At 37.5% G+C, this 15,920-nt stretch overlaps 1 protein-coding gene across 4 annotated transcripts in view; it reads left to right on the top strand.

The window, feature by feature from the left end:
• The first annotated feature begins 265 nt into the window (after nt 1-265).
• The window catches only part of Rock1 (Rho associated coiled-coil containing protein kinase 1), a 148,166-nt gene continuing 132,511 nt past the window's right edge, over nt 266-15,920 (top strand). For 3 of the 4 annotated variants that reach the window (XM_047526161.1, XM_047526162.1, XM_047526160.1), the window contains exon 1: nt 266-1,355. In XM_047526161.1, the coding sequence (XP_047382117.1) occupies nt 1,173-1,355 (183 nt within the window). In that variant the 5' untranslated portion in view covers nt 266-1,172. The remainder of the gene's footprint in view (nt 1,356-15,920) is intronic. The other variant, XM_047526163.1, reaches the window with a different exon arrangement.

Here is a 15,920-nt window from a genome sequence, read left to right as displayed (position 1 = left end):
GCAAGAGGTCATCCGCTCGGACCTCCTCTGCGGCTCCAAAGCCTTCCGTGGCTCCCGAGGGCCCGCCGGAGCGCGGCACCCGGCCGGCTCCTCCTAGCCACCAGTGGTCCCCGCCCGCCCGCGAAGCCCGGCGTGCGCCCGCCCCCGGTCCCGCCTCGCTTCGCTCGGAGAGACCCGGCCCGGCCCCGCCCTGAGAGGCGCCAGCGTGCGCGCGCGCGCGGGGCCGGCTGGTTCCCTTTCCGAACGCCCGCGCCCCGCATGCGCAGTCCGCGTCGGCGGTCTCCGTTTGTTTGAACAGGAAGGCGGACATATTAGTCCCTCTCGGCCCCCCTCGACCCCCCCCGCCAGGCATTCGCCGCCGCGACTCGCCCTTTTCCCAGCCGGGACCGCAGCCCCTCCCAGAAGCTCCCCCATCAGAAGCCGCCGGGACCCGACTGTCGTCTTCTTCACCGCGGGTTCTTCAGCCTGTCCTCTCCTAAGTCTCAATCGGGCACCGACCTCGCCCTGCCCCGCCGGACACCGCGGCAGCAACCCCAACAGCGACCGGAGAAAATGGGAGAGTGATCCTGTCCCACGGGACCCGTTCTCCGCCGAAAGGGATCGGTGTGTGGGGCCGGGCCGAGTAGAGCCGGGGATGCGGGGCTAGACCGCCTACAGCGCCTCGGAGCGGAGCGGAGCGGGCCCGGCCCGTGGCCCGAGCGGCGGCTGCAGCTGGCACAGCTCCTCGCCCGCCCTTTGCTTTCGCCTTTCCTCTTCTCCCTCCCCGGCTGCCCCGAGGGAGTCTCCACCCTGCTGCTCTTGCTCTCCCTCCTCCTGCCCATCCCGGGACGGGGGCTCCTCCATGGCGAAGGCAGCCGGGGCCCGCTAGGCTGAAGCGCCTCGCCGGAGCGACGAGGCTGCTGGCGACGGCGCTGTCGGCTGTCGTGAGGGGCTGCCGGGTGGGATGCGACTTTGGGCGTCCGGGCGGCTGTGGGTCGCTGTCGCCCCCGGCCCGGGGTGTGGAGAACCGAGGTCCCCTCAGTGAGGGCGAGGAGGGGGAACCGGGCGCACCTGGTGACCCTGAGGTTCCGGCTCCCTCTCCCCGCGGCTGCGAACCCACGGCGGAGGAAGTTGGTTGAAATTGCTTTCCGCTGCTGGTGCTGGTACGAGGGTATTGTCACAGTAGCAGCAACATGTCGACTGGGGACAGTTTCGAGACTCGGTTTGAAAAAATCGACAACCTACTGCGGGATCCCAAATCGGAAGTGAATTCGGATTGTTTGTTGGTGAGTGGCACTGTTCCCTTTTGCTCGTCTGGGGTTGCGCTTCTATTGCCTTACTCTTGTTTTCGTTCTGGTGAACTGCAAGAGTCTCAGGTATGAATAATCATCGTGGAAAAGGCCACATTTCTGTTTCCCGAAGAATTTTGGAGTGCCACTAAGGCCACATGGTGTGGCCCCTTTTAACCAAGTTCGTTTGGCTCTTTGCTAACCGCTCTCTGAACTTTTAGTTCTGGCCCAGTTCTTCACAAAAGACACACTGCCCGCTGTTGCAAGCTTTATATCAAGTTATCACGCCAGTAACTGCTACTACGTATGTAGGTGTTTGAATGGTGATCTTAGTAGTATTAATCTTCCCGATCTGTTTGACAGTAATATTGGAAAGGCTGCTTTCCGTTTAGAGCTTTGGATGTATGTACTAGGGGTTTAGTGTTTAGACTTGGAAGTGACAATCAAGAATGAATAATGAGGAAGTGATTTTTGAGTTAAAATGTCATAGGCAGGAACTTTTTTGTTGAACTATGTAGTGTAAAAACCCAAGATAATTGATTCTTGTGCAACATTGTTTGTAGGAAAAATACCACACAAATGTGATGATACCTGCTTTTTTTGATGTTGTATTTAACAGTGTCACTGTTAAAACATTCTAAAGAACTTCTTATGAGAAGCCAACTCCTATATTAAAAATTGTTTAGTGCTTGATAGTGTTATATACAATTTCCTGTAAATAATGGAAGTTTGATCCCCAGTATTAACAGTTGTAAACTTTCTGTGAATTTCTTTTTACTTTACTAACAATTAAAAATATATTAGAGTATTATAGTATATGTAATATTATGTTAGACCAAAGAAAACATAATAATTTCACAAATAAAATTTCAGGGAGCATGTATATGTCCCTGAATTTTAGTGTCTTCAGAGAATTAATGTTAGATAGGCACATTTTGGGGATTAAGGGAATAAAATAATGCCATTTAGAGAAATATCATTTTAAAATCTCATTTAAAAAAATTTTTTTTAATTAAAAAAAATTTTTTTTTAGGTGTAGATGGACACAATACCTTTATTTTATTTATTTATTTTTATGGGTGCTGAGGATTGAACCCAGTGCCTCACATGTGCTAGGCAAGTGCTCTACCACTGTCCTATAATCCCAGCCCCTAAAATTTCATGGTGAATCAGGAAAATGTTGTACATTGTTTAAAATTAACATGCATTTCAGTTACTCTAAATACTTGTTCGTGGTTTCAGTGTGTAAGGTTTCTTCCCAAAGCTTTCAAAATTGCTCTAAGCATCCTTGACTATGAAATAAGAGTATTGTGGGTAATGTGTTTGTTTCACCCACATTATGGAAGTTCTTCATATTGAGAAATAGTAAAGAAGATTATTGCTTAATAAATTTAAAACATTTTATTGAATGAGAGAAAAGGAAGGAATTAGAACACATCTTTAATGTGTTCTGTGTCTAATTGGTCTTTTAATATTTATCGAGTTTCTCTATATCTTAGATTTTGTTTTGCTTTTTGCTGTGCTGGGGATCAAACCCAGCGCTTTGCACATGCAAGGCAAGAACTCTACTGCTGAGCTACATCCCCAACTGTGTTTTGCTTTTTGATCTCCTTTCATGAACTGGTGTTACAAGAAGGAATTTGTAGCTTTTTAAATTTTTTTCCTCATTTGTTTTTTTCTCTTGTTATCACTTCATTTAGTGGAAACCTCACAGATATTTTGAAATGTGAAAGAAAGTACTTTCTTTGAGAGTCTAATCTATTGAGGAAAACAAGAATTAATCTCACATATACGTAGAAACAAAGCAGAATGCTTCACAGTTAAGAATATATGTGATAATTCCAAGTGATTGTTTAGAATATCTATCTATCCATTCTTAGTAATTGAAGGGAAGAAATTACTGTGAGTTGAGAGAGCCAAAGTATGCTTTATGATGGATGATAGGTTAGAGGGTCCTCAGTGAGGTGTAGAATAATATAAATACAGGGTGGAAACATGACTGGCTGTGACATGTTTAGGGAAACAGAAGATAAAATTGGAAGGCTAGATTGGGGTTAGATTGTGGAGCATTTGAGTGCTAAGACTGAGGAGTGTAGGACTGTCAGAGAGGACAAATGAAGAGATGAATCTGGTAGTTGTGTGTAAGATGGGCTAGTGTGTAAAAAGACTAAAGACAGGGTTAGATTGGGGGCATTTTTATATTACCACAATCCAGAAATGATTGAAACCCCAAACTGGGGCATGGCAATGAGGAATGAAGAATTGATGAAACTTGATTGGCAGAGTTGAGAAGAAAGTGTGTAACCAAAGAGAGAAGCAGTAGTCAGATGACTCTGAAAATGTTGAGCCTGGATTATGGGGAGAATGGTGAAAATCGCAACGTCAGGTTTGGAAATCGTTTGGAAAGAATAGGCCTACAGATGAATTCAGTTTTAGAATTCATTGTGTTTGAGGGTTAGTGGGACAACCATGAAGAAATGACTTATAGACTACTGAAGATTTGGCACTGAGCTCATAATTAAAAGATAGTGATTTGGAAGTCATTTGCAGAGAGGTAGGAATTAAAATGAACTCAGTGATAAAGTGAGAAACTGTAGAGAACCAAGGTTGGAAGGTGAAAGTTGAAAACAGGAAGAATCAAGGAAGTAAACAATCAAGCAGAGTTAAAACAGCCAGGTATTATGGAACCCAAGACTTATAAAAGAACATTTTGAAGAATAAACAAAACAGTTAGTGGACAGATTTGATTACATTTGATTACTTCCCCCCCTTTATCATCATGGCTCTTTTCTTCTGTTTTAATTCACAACTGTTTATTGAAAGCTGCAATTGAAATTTTATTACCATATCACTCTGAACTTGGTAAAGATTATATTTTTCTTTGGAGACAAAAATCCTTTTTCCAGTTTTGTATTGTCTAGCATGAATTTTCTTTGCATAATATTTTGTATTTATCTTTGAACATCCTTTCATTCACTCACTTATTTTGTCAATAACAGGTCACTTCATTTTTTTCAGGGTCTTTTCTTACTATTTCCTATCTGGATTTTGGACTTACCTTGTATTGTAGGGACAATCCCCTTTTCACACGGTCGGCCTTTCTTTCTCTATTATTTTGACCTTTGTTGATTTATTTAACTGGTATTTATTGAGTATATATTATGTGCCACATGCAGTACTCTAGTTCTAGGTTTTTTATGTGTAATCTTAAAATATAAGGTTGATTTTATTTCTTATTCTTTTCGTCTTTTACTAGATCCTTTCAATAATGTAAGTTCCCCAATCTTTTGCCTTTAGAACAGTTTGCTGCCATGTGTTTAAACCTAATTTTACCCATAGAACTTTTTTCCTGTTGGCATAGTAATGAATATTAGCAGTTATAAAATAATGTAGCAGTAAGAATCTTGATAAATGACTGTTTAATTTTTTCTTGAAGAGCATGACCTTTTTTATCCTTATAACTGGTAGAGGTGGAATAATGGGCTGGTGAAAGCAAGTGATGAGAACCAGTATTATGCTGTGCTGTCCTTCTGTGGGTATTTGTTGCTACAATTTCTCAGTTTTTCATAATGTGAAAGACAAATATAAATGAAGGTTTGGATACTAGTCTTTGTTTTTCTTTAAATTCTCTTTTCCTGGACTTCCTTAACCTAGTACTTTCCCATCTTTATATTGTTGACTTATTTTTCTCTTTGCCTCCGTTTTTGGCCTATAATACTTATCTTCCTCCTCACTGTATTGGAGAATTCATCCATTCTTACAGCTTCAACTTCCTATCTATATGTCCATGATGTCCATAACTTTTTTATTTTGTTCCAAATGCTAAATATATGACTAACTTCTAGGCATCTCTACTAGAAGGTCATGTTATCAATCAGATCCCTCATTTTCCAGAATAAGCTTTTCTTAAATAAATTTACCTGTTGTGTCAATATCACTACTATTCCTGTCGCTAAACTGGAATTTTTGTTGAAAAAACAGTCCTAGTTCATACATTGAATTATTACAATGGATATTCAGAAGCATTTCAGAATCTAGATTATTGTTGGATAATCTTTATGTATGTTCTGCCATTTGAACTGATCACATTTGGGATTATGTTACTGTTGGTGGAATGAAAAAAACCTGAGGTCATTTAATCTTTGACCCTTAAACTGTATGCCTGCCAGTGTTTATGATTTGTGAGTTAATGGGTGTTACCAATATCAGTTGCACATCTGGTTCGTTTGGGCCCATTTTTTGTTTATTTTTTAAGAGATGGGTGCTTGCTATTAAGTTAGCCCAGGCCAGACCAAATTCCTGGGCTCAAGCAATCATCTTGTCTCAGTCTCCCAAGAAGCTGGGGCTGTAGGCACATGCCTACCCAGTTTAGACTAGGCTATTTTAATGTTAATGTGTTGCAAGAACATTTCAAAAACAAAAACAAGGCCTAAAACAAATTAGTCTCCTAATTCATTTATTTATTCAGTGAATCTTTGTGTAGTGTGTAGGATCTAAACTTGGATCCAAATCTAGACTTTCTCATGTATTTGTTGGAAGATTTTAGGTGAGTTATTTTAACTCTCAAAGTTTGTTTCATAGTTGGAAAAATGGGAGAGGGGTTATAGTACTAGTTGTAAGAATTAAATAATACAGGCAAAATAGTTAATGGCATGGCATTTAGTGATCATTTGATAATTGATAACCATCTTTGCCATATTTGTAGTGTTACTGACATATGCTAGTCGCTGTGCATAGGCTTAAAGTTGCTGTCTTCTTTTAAGTGCAGAGTAATTTACCTGACACTTCAAGCCATGCTCATAAATTCCTGATCCAGTTGTGCTTTATTGAGGCAGTCAATCCAATTATAACTGAAAATGCAACTACTGAGATGGGTTCAATAGAAAAGGGAGGGACTTTTGGAGACCTATTTTGTGCTAAGAGTTTAAATTGAAATGAAAAGTAGTTGGAAGCTAATTTGTTGAGATTTAGTTGTTGTCTTGTTCTCTTTCTGTGTATCTTACACTTTGAGTATGTGTTCTGTAAATAAGCCTTCTTGCACTACAAGCATGCTGTGGGTGTATAGAGAGGTGGTTCAGAGTAACAGCTGAGACATGAATTGAGTCATTCATTAATCTCTTGAGTCAGAAATGTTTTTAATCCAGAAGAAGGAATCACATATAGAATTTTATAATGAACAAAAGGTATATTCTCAGTTTTAAGTTAGACTTTACATAACTTCACAGTTTAGTTTATTTCATGATTATAAGTTTTGGTACTGTGGATATATAGTGAAAATTACATACTATGGATGTGTAGTGAAAAATACTGATTCTATTATGATAAATAACAGAAGAGCCCACATATCAGGATGGAGTTTTGTTGCTGAAAATAATCCAGTAGCTTTACTTTCTCATTCCCATCCTCAGATAAAAGGGATGTATTCAGTTTAAATTCAAAATATAGATGTTGGGTACCATGCACATGTATGTACAAGATGATGAATAGAGTTGTGACCGTGGTATATGCCTGTAATCATAGCATCTCAGGAAGCTGGGGCAGGAGGATTGCAGATTTGAGACCAGTCTGGGCAGTTTATAGCAAGACCCTCTCTCAAAGAAAAAGAGGATTGGGGGATGTAGCTCAGTGGTAAAGTGTGCCTGGGCTCAGTCCCCAGTACCAAAAAAAAGAAAAGAAAAGAAAAGAAAAGATGGAACAGATAGTACTGCAATTCACAGTGGGTAATAATTTATTTATTTTTAAATATGCAGTTAACATGGAGTAGTGAAAAGAACACTGGACTGGAAATTGTAAGGATTGGCATAGCTTCACTTTGCTATTAACTTTCTGTGGCCAACTAAATCTTTTTCCTTATCTAGGCTTCAGTTTTCCTGTTTGTAAAATGAAGAGTTGGACTGATGGTTACTGATGTCCTTTGTGTCTCTAAAAATTTCTGAATCTTTATTATACTTCAATAAAAACTTTAGAAAATTGTCATTGACTTATGATTTAAGAGATAAATTTAAAAGTTACATGCTATTGAGCAGAAATATAAGAATAAGTACCATCTTGGATAAGTGCTGTTTTTGGAAATTAGTTCCTGAACTAATTTTAATTGTTATACTGGCAATTATATTTTGAATTTGTGACTTACGTTATAACTATGGAGGTTTGTACTTTTTGAAGAAATAAAGTGTTAATTGATATACTTACTTGTATATCCATTATAATGTTTATATGTAGTTTACTTTCCTAATACATCTGTCCTCCCTGTTTGGGATTGTGAAATACAGAGTACATTTTTATTATAGTTACTAAAGATTTAGTAGGAAGCTAGGTGTTCGAATTAATGTCTAAAATCTAGTGTCTCAGAAAGTGGAAAGGTTGTTTTATCATTCTGTTATATTTAGAAAGGTAGGTTAACCTATGCCCCTCATAATTTGTTGATCCATACTTCATATGTCAACTTTCGGCAAGAAATGGAAAATTTTCTCAGATTGTTGTCTGGAACTAGTTTTGAAACAGTGGACCATGTTAATATTTCTTTTTAAAAGATTTTTTTCTTTATTGTTATTCATTCAGCAAATGTTTATTTGGTGTAGGTTGTATGCTGGGCCCTCTGATAGGCAGGGGTGACACCATGGTGAGTAAAATCAAACATAGGCCCAACTTTCATGAAATTTATAGTCTTAGGAAAATAATTGATTAAATGTCTCACACTAAGATGGGGTGGGGTAAGGTTTAAAGGGAGGTAAGAGATACATGATCATGCCTTTCTGTTAAGGTTTGGAATATAGTTAAAGACTTTGATATCATAGCCTGAAGTATGTAATTTTTCAGATATGAGTCTGTAGATTCACTTGGGGAACTTGTTTAAATGTAATCTGGGCCCATTCCCAGACAAACAAAATCAGAATTTTCGGGGATGAGTCCTAGGATTCCACATGAGATAGCGTTTCTTAGACACTCAAGCTTGAAAAATTGTAGTTAAGAGTGGGAAAGAAAAAAAACCAGTGTGAATTTTTGTTTTGCTTGTTTCAAACACACAACAGAATAGTGAACTACTGTTACCCAGATTCTGCACTTTTCAAAATGTTGTCATGCTTGATTCATCCATCATTCACTCTTCCTTACCAAAATGTTAACTTTTAGATATTGTCTTTTAACTATTACTATACTTCCATTAGCATCTCTTAAACACACACACATACACACACACATATGCCCAAAGGACATCTTATATAACTATCATCATGTCTAACAGAATTAAAAGCTTCTTGTATCAATAATTTTGTTTATATTCACATTTCCCCGAGTGTCTAAAATGGTGGTGTTGTTGGCTTAGTTTTTGTTTGTTTGTTTGTCTTTCAAGTCTTAAATTTAGAAAACTCTCATTCCCCCAACTTCGATTTCTCACCTCTCCTCCGGTGTGTTGGTGAAGATGCTTGGGTTAATGATGTTTTACCTTGTTTAATTGTCTGGGATTTCCTTTTAGTTTCCTAGATGTAATTTAACTTGTTCCTACACCCTCTATATTTCCTTTGTAAATTGATAGGTCTAAAAACTTGATTTAATTATTTCGGAGTTTTTGCTCAAGTGCTTCTTAGCCTGTGTTTTCTTTAGCATTACATGGAAAGGCATATAATATGTCTGACTGGCCTACCTTTAGTAATGTTAAGACTGGATCATTGTGTTTAGATGTCAACAGCCTAGTAACTTCCTTTGTAAAATACTTCATTGACCTTTTATGTCATGGTTCCATCCACTGATGATTTAATTTAGTTCAGTTTAGTCGGGATAGCAAAATAATGATTTTCTAATTCTTTTACTTTCTCATTGATTAGCAGTTGTTCTGCTGAGAAAGGAACTTGAACTCACCAAGTAGGGCTGTTTGGTTACCTTGAAGTACTATTCATAAGTACAGGATGAGTACTTCAGTCTTTCTTTAATTACCACTTTGCAGAGAAAGGTATTTTGGAGCCTTACTGTGATAGACTTGGCATAGCCAAACTGGATAATTTAAGGGAAGTTTAAGAAAAGGACTAGTTACAACGGTAAAGACAATATTTAAGGAAACTGGTAGGGATAGTACAGTGTGCCTGGGACTAATAATGGGGGAAGGGAGTTACTACCACCTTTGGGCCCAAAGGACAAGAGTAATCTGGCAGTTGACAGTAAGAGAGACAGGGGAATATATCCCCTACCCTTATTCTCAGCCTTACAATCTCCTGGGGTCTCTCATTGCCTGAAAGGCTAGTATGCAGAAGAATATATATAGTTCATAAGATACAGCAGAAAGATAGAGCTGGTATCTATTTCTTGCTTTTTTGTGGTTGTTGTGGCATCATAGATACATTTAAAGAACACGATGTGTTTGTCAATTTTTGTCATCCCTGCTGATACTCTGTCCTTTGACTGATGATAACCTCTTCTTATTGGTGCCTTTAGTTTTGTTTTTGTGGTGCTGGGATTGAACCCAGAGCCTCATGCGTGCTAGCTAGGTTAAGTGCTCTGCCACTGAGGTACATTCATCTCCAGCTCACCCATGTTACTTGTACAAGACCCTAATAATCTTTGATAGAGCTTCCTTGTTTTTGCTACAATAACATGCCCAGGTTCATTTTGCATATGTCTTGTACCAGATTTGAAAATCAGCTATTCCTCCAGGAAACTTTTCTTTTGGTAGGGCATGATGGTTGTTCTTGTTTGTTTGTTTTAAATATTTTTTTGTAGATGAACACAATACCTTTATTTTAATGTGGTATTGAGGATTGAACCGAGGCAAGTGCTATACCACTGAGCCACAACCCAGCCCCGGGCATGGAGTTTTGAATACTCATTGCTGCTGAGTTCAGATTATTTCTTGTCCTTGTTCAGTGAGTAGATTTTTGTTTTTGAAAAGAAGAAAAAGTACTTTGTACAGATTATTTTACCACCTTGACATCAGTTAGGCTATATCATTTCAAGTTGTTTTCAATATTTAGGAATTGCTTTCCTATTAATGTAATTTTATTTTTGTGTACATAAAATTTTTCCATGGTTTAAAAGTATTCAAGATGTTTAGGAGAATCTCACATTCATCCATCTCCTTTCACCCTCTCCTTTCCCATTTAAAAAAATTCATAATTCTACCCCTTTCTGACCCACAGTAGCATGCACCATGACCCTATCTTGGTATATGGAGAGATCTTCCTCTTTCCTTTATTTTTTTTCTTGGTGGGGGGTGAATACCAGGGATTGAACTCAGGGGCACTGGACCACTGAGCTACATCCCCAGCCCTATTTTGTATTTTATTTAGAGACGGGATCTCACTAGTTGCTTAGAGCCTTGCTTTTGCTGAGTCTGGCTTTGAACTCCTGATCCTCCTATCTCAGCCTTCCCACCTGCTGGGATTACAATTGTGCGCCACCATGATTGGCTCCTCATTTCTTTTTGGTTGCTGCATACTGTTCTGTTTTGTAGCATCGTTTATTCAATTTCATATCAATGGACATTTGTGGTGTTCATGATTTTTTGCTGTTAGTAACAATCCATATAAATCAGTTCATATTTTTTCCAGGGTGTCTTTAGAGTAGATTCCTAGAAGTGAGATTGCAGAGTCAAAGGTACATTCACGTGTATTGTTGAAGTATTTTCCCTCTTCCGGGAGTTATGATGTTTCACATTTGCACATATGAGGGGTTATCTATTGTGCTCATCAACAGTATGCTAAGACTTTTGAATTTTAATAAGTGAAAAGATCTTATTCTGTGATTTGTTTCTCTGAGTTAGAATTCTGAACATCTCAGATTTTAAGGGCCATTTGAGCTTCATCTTTTTTTAATATTATTTTTTAGTTGTAGATGGATACAGTATCTTTATTTTGTTTATTTATTTGTATGTGGTGCTGAGGATCAAACTCAGTGCCTCATACATGCAAGGCAAGCACTCTGTCACTGAGCTACAACCCCAACCTCCATTTGAACTTCTGTGAATTGCCTTTCTCTACTTTTTTGCCCAGTTTAAAATTTTTTTCTTAACTTTTAGTTCTTTTTATGTATTAGTAATCATAGCCCTGTTTCTGTGGCAGAATGCAAATATTTTTATGTGAATGATTTTGTTTCTGCATTTTTTTGCCACACAAATTTTTTTAAAAAGTGTATTCAGATTAGTCTTTTCTCTTTTGTTCCTTAAAAGATTTTGAATCATGGAGAGGTTTTCCTTATGTCCAGTTTATAAAGAGATTCATCCATATTTTCTTCTAATGCTTATGTTTTGTTTTTTTTTTAGGTGGGCACAATACCTTTTTTTTTTATTTTTATGTGGTGCTGAGGATCAAACCCAGGGCCTCATGTGTGCTAGGTGAGCACTCTACCACTGAGCCACAACCCTAGGCCCTGGAATTGTTTTAAGATACAACTAATTTTATCTTTATCCAAATAGCTATCTGGTTGTCTTCACAGCCTATATTTTAAAATGTCTTTCTTTATTGGATTAAGATGCTACTTTTTTCATATATTACATTTTCATATATACTTGGGATTATTTCTAAGCTTTCTTTTACATTGGTCTGTCTTGTTTATTCTTGTGCTACTACCATACTGCCAATTATTAAGACTTTTACCTTTTCAGCTTTTATTATCTACTAGGGCCATTCTTTACCTCCACTCTCCCCTGCACATATTGAAGAGTGTGAGTTTTTAAGTCAGAGATAACTAGCTTCAAATATTGGTTTTAGGATTTACTAACTTTTTGTGCTTAATAGTTTACTAAAGCACTATGATATGCAATTATCCCATTTCTATTATTATTAAATAACTTAAGCAGAACTACCTTGTCAAGGCTAGCCAATAGTTAATATATATACACTTGATTTCTAAGAATTGTATAGTAATTGTATAGTGAAAGAATGGGGAGTTGGAATCCTTGAATTCTACTTTAACTCTGAATTGTAAATTTTAAAAAACTGTATGGACATTGAACCTTGGTTTTATTTAATAGTATAATACCAAAGTCACTACTTAAAACCATTTCCAAATAAATTGCCTTGTAGATATGTTTATTTAAATTCTCAACTTTATAAGTCATTTTAGATACGTGCTTCTATTTTTCTTTGAATGGTTGCTTGAATTTTACTACTTCTGTAACAGTAAGAAAAAGAAAATGTTTCTCTAGTTTTTATCATTCACCCTAAAGGGTTTATTCATCTCATCCTAATTGTATTTTCTCTGCTCAGTTCTAGTAAGTTAATGGTTAGGGAGGCTTAGTGGTAAAGGCATAAGTGGTTAAGAGTGTGAGTTCTGAAGTCAGGCTGTGATGTTTGAATCCCACTCAGGTTAGGCACTTTTCACTTTTAGTCTTGTGACTTGGGCAAAGTTCTTAACAGTTTTAACATTCAAACATATCATCTTCAAGCTGTTAGGAATACTAAATGGAATAATGCATATGAAGTGATTTGCATGGTTCCTGGTGTGTTGTAAATGTTAGCAATCATTGTCACCATCATTGTCATTATCATTGTGTATCTTCATGATTTGTCCTGGAGTTTTGTGTTGACCAAGTGAATTATGAACTATCTTCAGACTCCTTAGGCCAGGTTTTTATTTAGTTGTGTGACCTTGGACAAGTTGTCTAAGTTCTTTGAGCCTGAATATATTTAATCTGCAAAATGAGAATTTCATAGGTTTTAATTCTTAGGATTAAGTGAAATTATCTTTATGCAACCTCATAGTTATATACATTGATATGTATTCATAGTTACTTCTGCCTTTATCTGTAGTATAGATTTGATGACAATTCAACTAATTATAGGTAAAAATACTACTTGGAAACTTGGGAGGAAAATAGAATATGATACTTTATTTTAAATATTCCTTGAATCTCATCTATGCTTTTTTTTTTTTTGCTGTCCCACCCAAATCCAAATTTCAATTGAGCATTCATGGATTAGTGGGATAGCCTAGGAATTTACCAATATAATCCATACTATTATCTTTTTCTTAATCTTAGTGCTTTTTGTCTTATAGTCTCATTCTACCTATTTATTTAATCTTAATTTCTACTAGTCCCCCAAACAGACTGTGCTCTGGGTGGATTTTCTTGCTTTCTACGGTAATTTGTCTGCTCTTTTCCTACCTTTGCTTTCCAATTCCAGGGCCTACCTTCCCCCCCCCCCCCTTAAAATCTCCCCCATGTCCTGTTTACCAATTTTCTCAGCTTTGTAGTCTAATGTAAATCATAATTGTATTACATTGTTATTTTCTTTTATGAAATTTTATAGTACAGCTGATCTCAAGTAGTTTAGAACTCTCTCATAGCTGTTTGGTATGGGTCTGTTTTCTGTTAATCTTCTTTAGTGAGAATTCCTTAAGATCTAAATAATTCTGAATATTAGTGTTCTGTTAATACTTACTGTTGTTATGAATGATTACCCTTCCACCCCCATTCTCCCATTCCTTCTCTTTCCGAATCAGGACTCTTTCAGTTGTAAGTGATAGAACCCAACTTGAATTTTTGTACACAAAAAGAATTGATAGATTCAGGGAAACCTGATCTTATTAAAGGTGAAAGATTCAGTTGAACTTCTCCAAGAACTGGAATGTAGACCTCAAATGCAAGCAAAGCCCTCTTTTTGTATTTTCATATTCTTTCTTTATATTGACACAATTTTCCCTGATTGTAGACTGATTTTAGTTACATGTAGAAATATGGTGGCCAGAATGCCAGAGCTTTATATGTAATAGCTTCAGCTGTGACCACTGACTTCATTCAGATCTTCCCCAAATCTAGACCTCTGAAAGAAAAGAATCATTGGTTATGTTCGAGTCTGGTACCTATTTCTTAATTAATCAATTGTAATAAGGAGGTTAGGGTCACATGAGAACTATGAGAAGGGACAGGTAGTTTCCAGGAAAATGAGGGCAGTGGGACAGGGTAGACAATATCATAGATACTTACTCCATTACCCCTTCCTCCTTCCCCCTTTTCTTTGATCTTAGATAAGTCACTTAAATTCTCCTAAGCTATATTTTACTCAGTCTATAAGATGGAGTGAATAATAATGCTTTTCATAGGATGATGAGGAGGATTAAATGAGATAAGCTTTCTACATTTTTTCATAGTAGTGTTTGAAATCTCATAGTGTAACCTGATGATAAGAATATTACCAATAAGTTCCTAGAGGCTGAATTCAAGACCACCAACTGGGATAAATTTGCTTTTTTAAGGGAAATATGCCTTTATGCTATTTTACCTTGGTGACATAATGAAGGATTGCCAGATACCTATTGGTGGATCAAACATTTCAGAACCAAATACAGATTTTTGTGCTTTATACAACATACCATATGAGAATTGAAACTGGAAGAGGTAGTATGCTGGATTTTGTATTTTTAATAGGATTTAGGTGATTGCATAACCTTGCTTGGGAAGGACTGAATAGTTGCCAAGTAGCTAGATAGTATACCTCCTGCATACCTATACCTCTTTTGGGAATCTGCTGTGAGGAAAACAAGGTGGTAAATTGAAGTGGGAGTAAATGGAAAAAGTCTTGAGGTCTATTTATTGTAGACATTCTTTTTTTTTTCTCATAGATTTTCTTTTAATTTATCTTTTAATTTTTTACAGACTGCATTATGATTCATTGTACACAAATGGGGTACATCATTTTGTTTCTGTGGTTGTACATGAAGTAGATTCATACCATTCATGCAGTCATACATGTACATAGGGTAATGATGTCTGTCTCACTCCATTTTTCATACCCCCCTCCCTCTCATTTCCATCTACATAAACCAGAGTTCTCCTTTTCTTCTCTCACATCCCACCCCCATTATATATCATTCTCCACTTACCAGGGAAAACATTCGGCCTTTTGTTTTTTGGGCTTGGCTTATTTCACTTAGCATGATATCTACAATTCCATCCATTTATTTGCAAATGCCATAATATTATTCTTCTTTATGGTATTTTAGACATTCTTTTCTCTTTTAGAAACATAAAGGACATGTGCTCCCTGACTCTTGCCAGGTGATGCATTGCACTGCCTCAGAACTTGGTCAATAAAAAGGTCATCACTAAATGACATCCCTGTACCTCCAGAACCATGAGCAAAATATGCCCCTGCCCTTTTAAAATAAATTTAAAACACACACACACACACATACAGTTAAAGAAAGCACCAGGCTATATGAAAGAGGTTGGTCATTTTCTGACATTTGCTGAACAAGCTGGTTTTGTTTTATTTGGTTGATACTACTTTCTTAGGTGGGGAATCAAATTTGGTACAGAATTTAAATAAGATGGTTCCTCAGTCATCATTGTAATTTCCAATACCTTGGTCCTTGGCTTGTTACAAGGGAAGAATTTGCTGTTTTCTATAATAATTTATGAAGAAATGTCTTAATGTGAAAAGACTACCAAAATAGTAGTTTATTGCCAGGTGTGATGGCTCATGCCTATAATCCCAGTGACTCGGGAGGCTGTGGCAGGAGGATTGCAAGTTCAAAGCCAGCCTCAGCAATTTAGCAGGGTCCTAAGCACCTTAGCAAGGACCTGTCTCAAAAAGGGCTGGGGATGTGGCTCAGTAGTTAAGAGTCTCTGGGGTTTGATCCCTGTCCCCCACCCCCAAAAAAAATTACTATATAGAGAAATAGATGTTTTCACAAATTCAAAAGAGATTGGAAATTTCCTAT

The sequence above is a fragment of the Sciurus carolinensis genome, chromosome 15 (genome assembly GCF_902686445.1).
Source record: "Sciurus carolinensis chromosome 15, mSciCar1.2, whole genome shotgun sequence".
NCBI lineage: Eukaryota > Metazoa > Chordata > Mammalia > Rodentia > Sciuridae > Sciurus > Sciurus carolinensis.
Note: the sequence above shows the minus strand (reverse complement) of the source record. Positions and strands in the feature narration are given on the sequence as shown.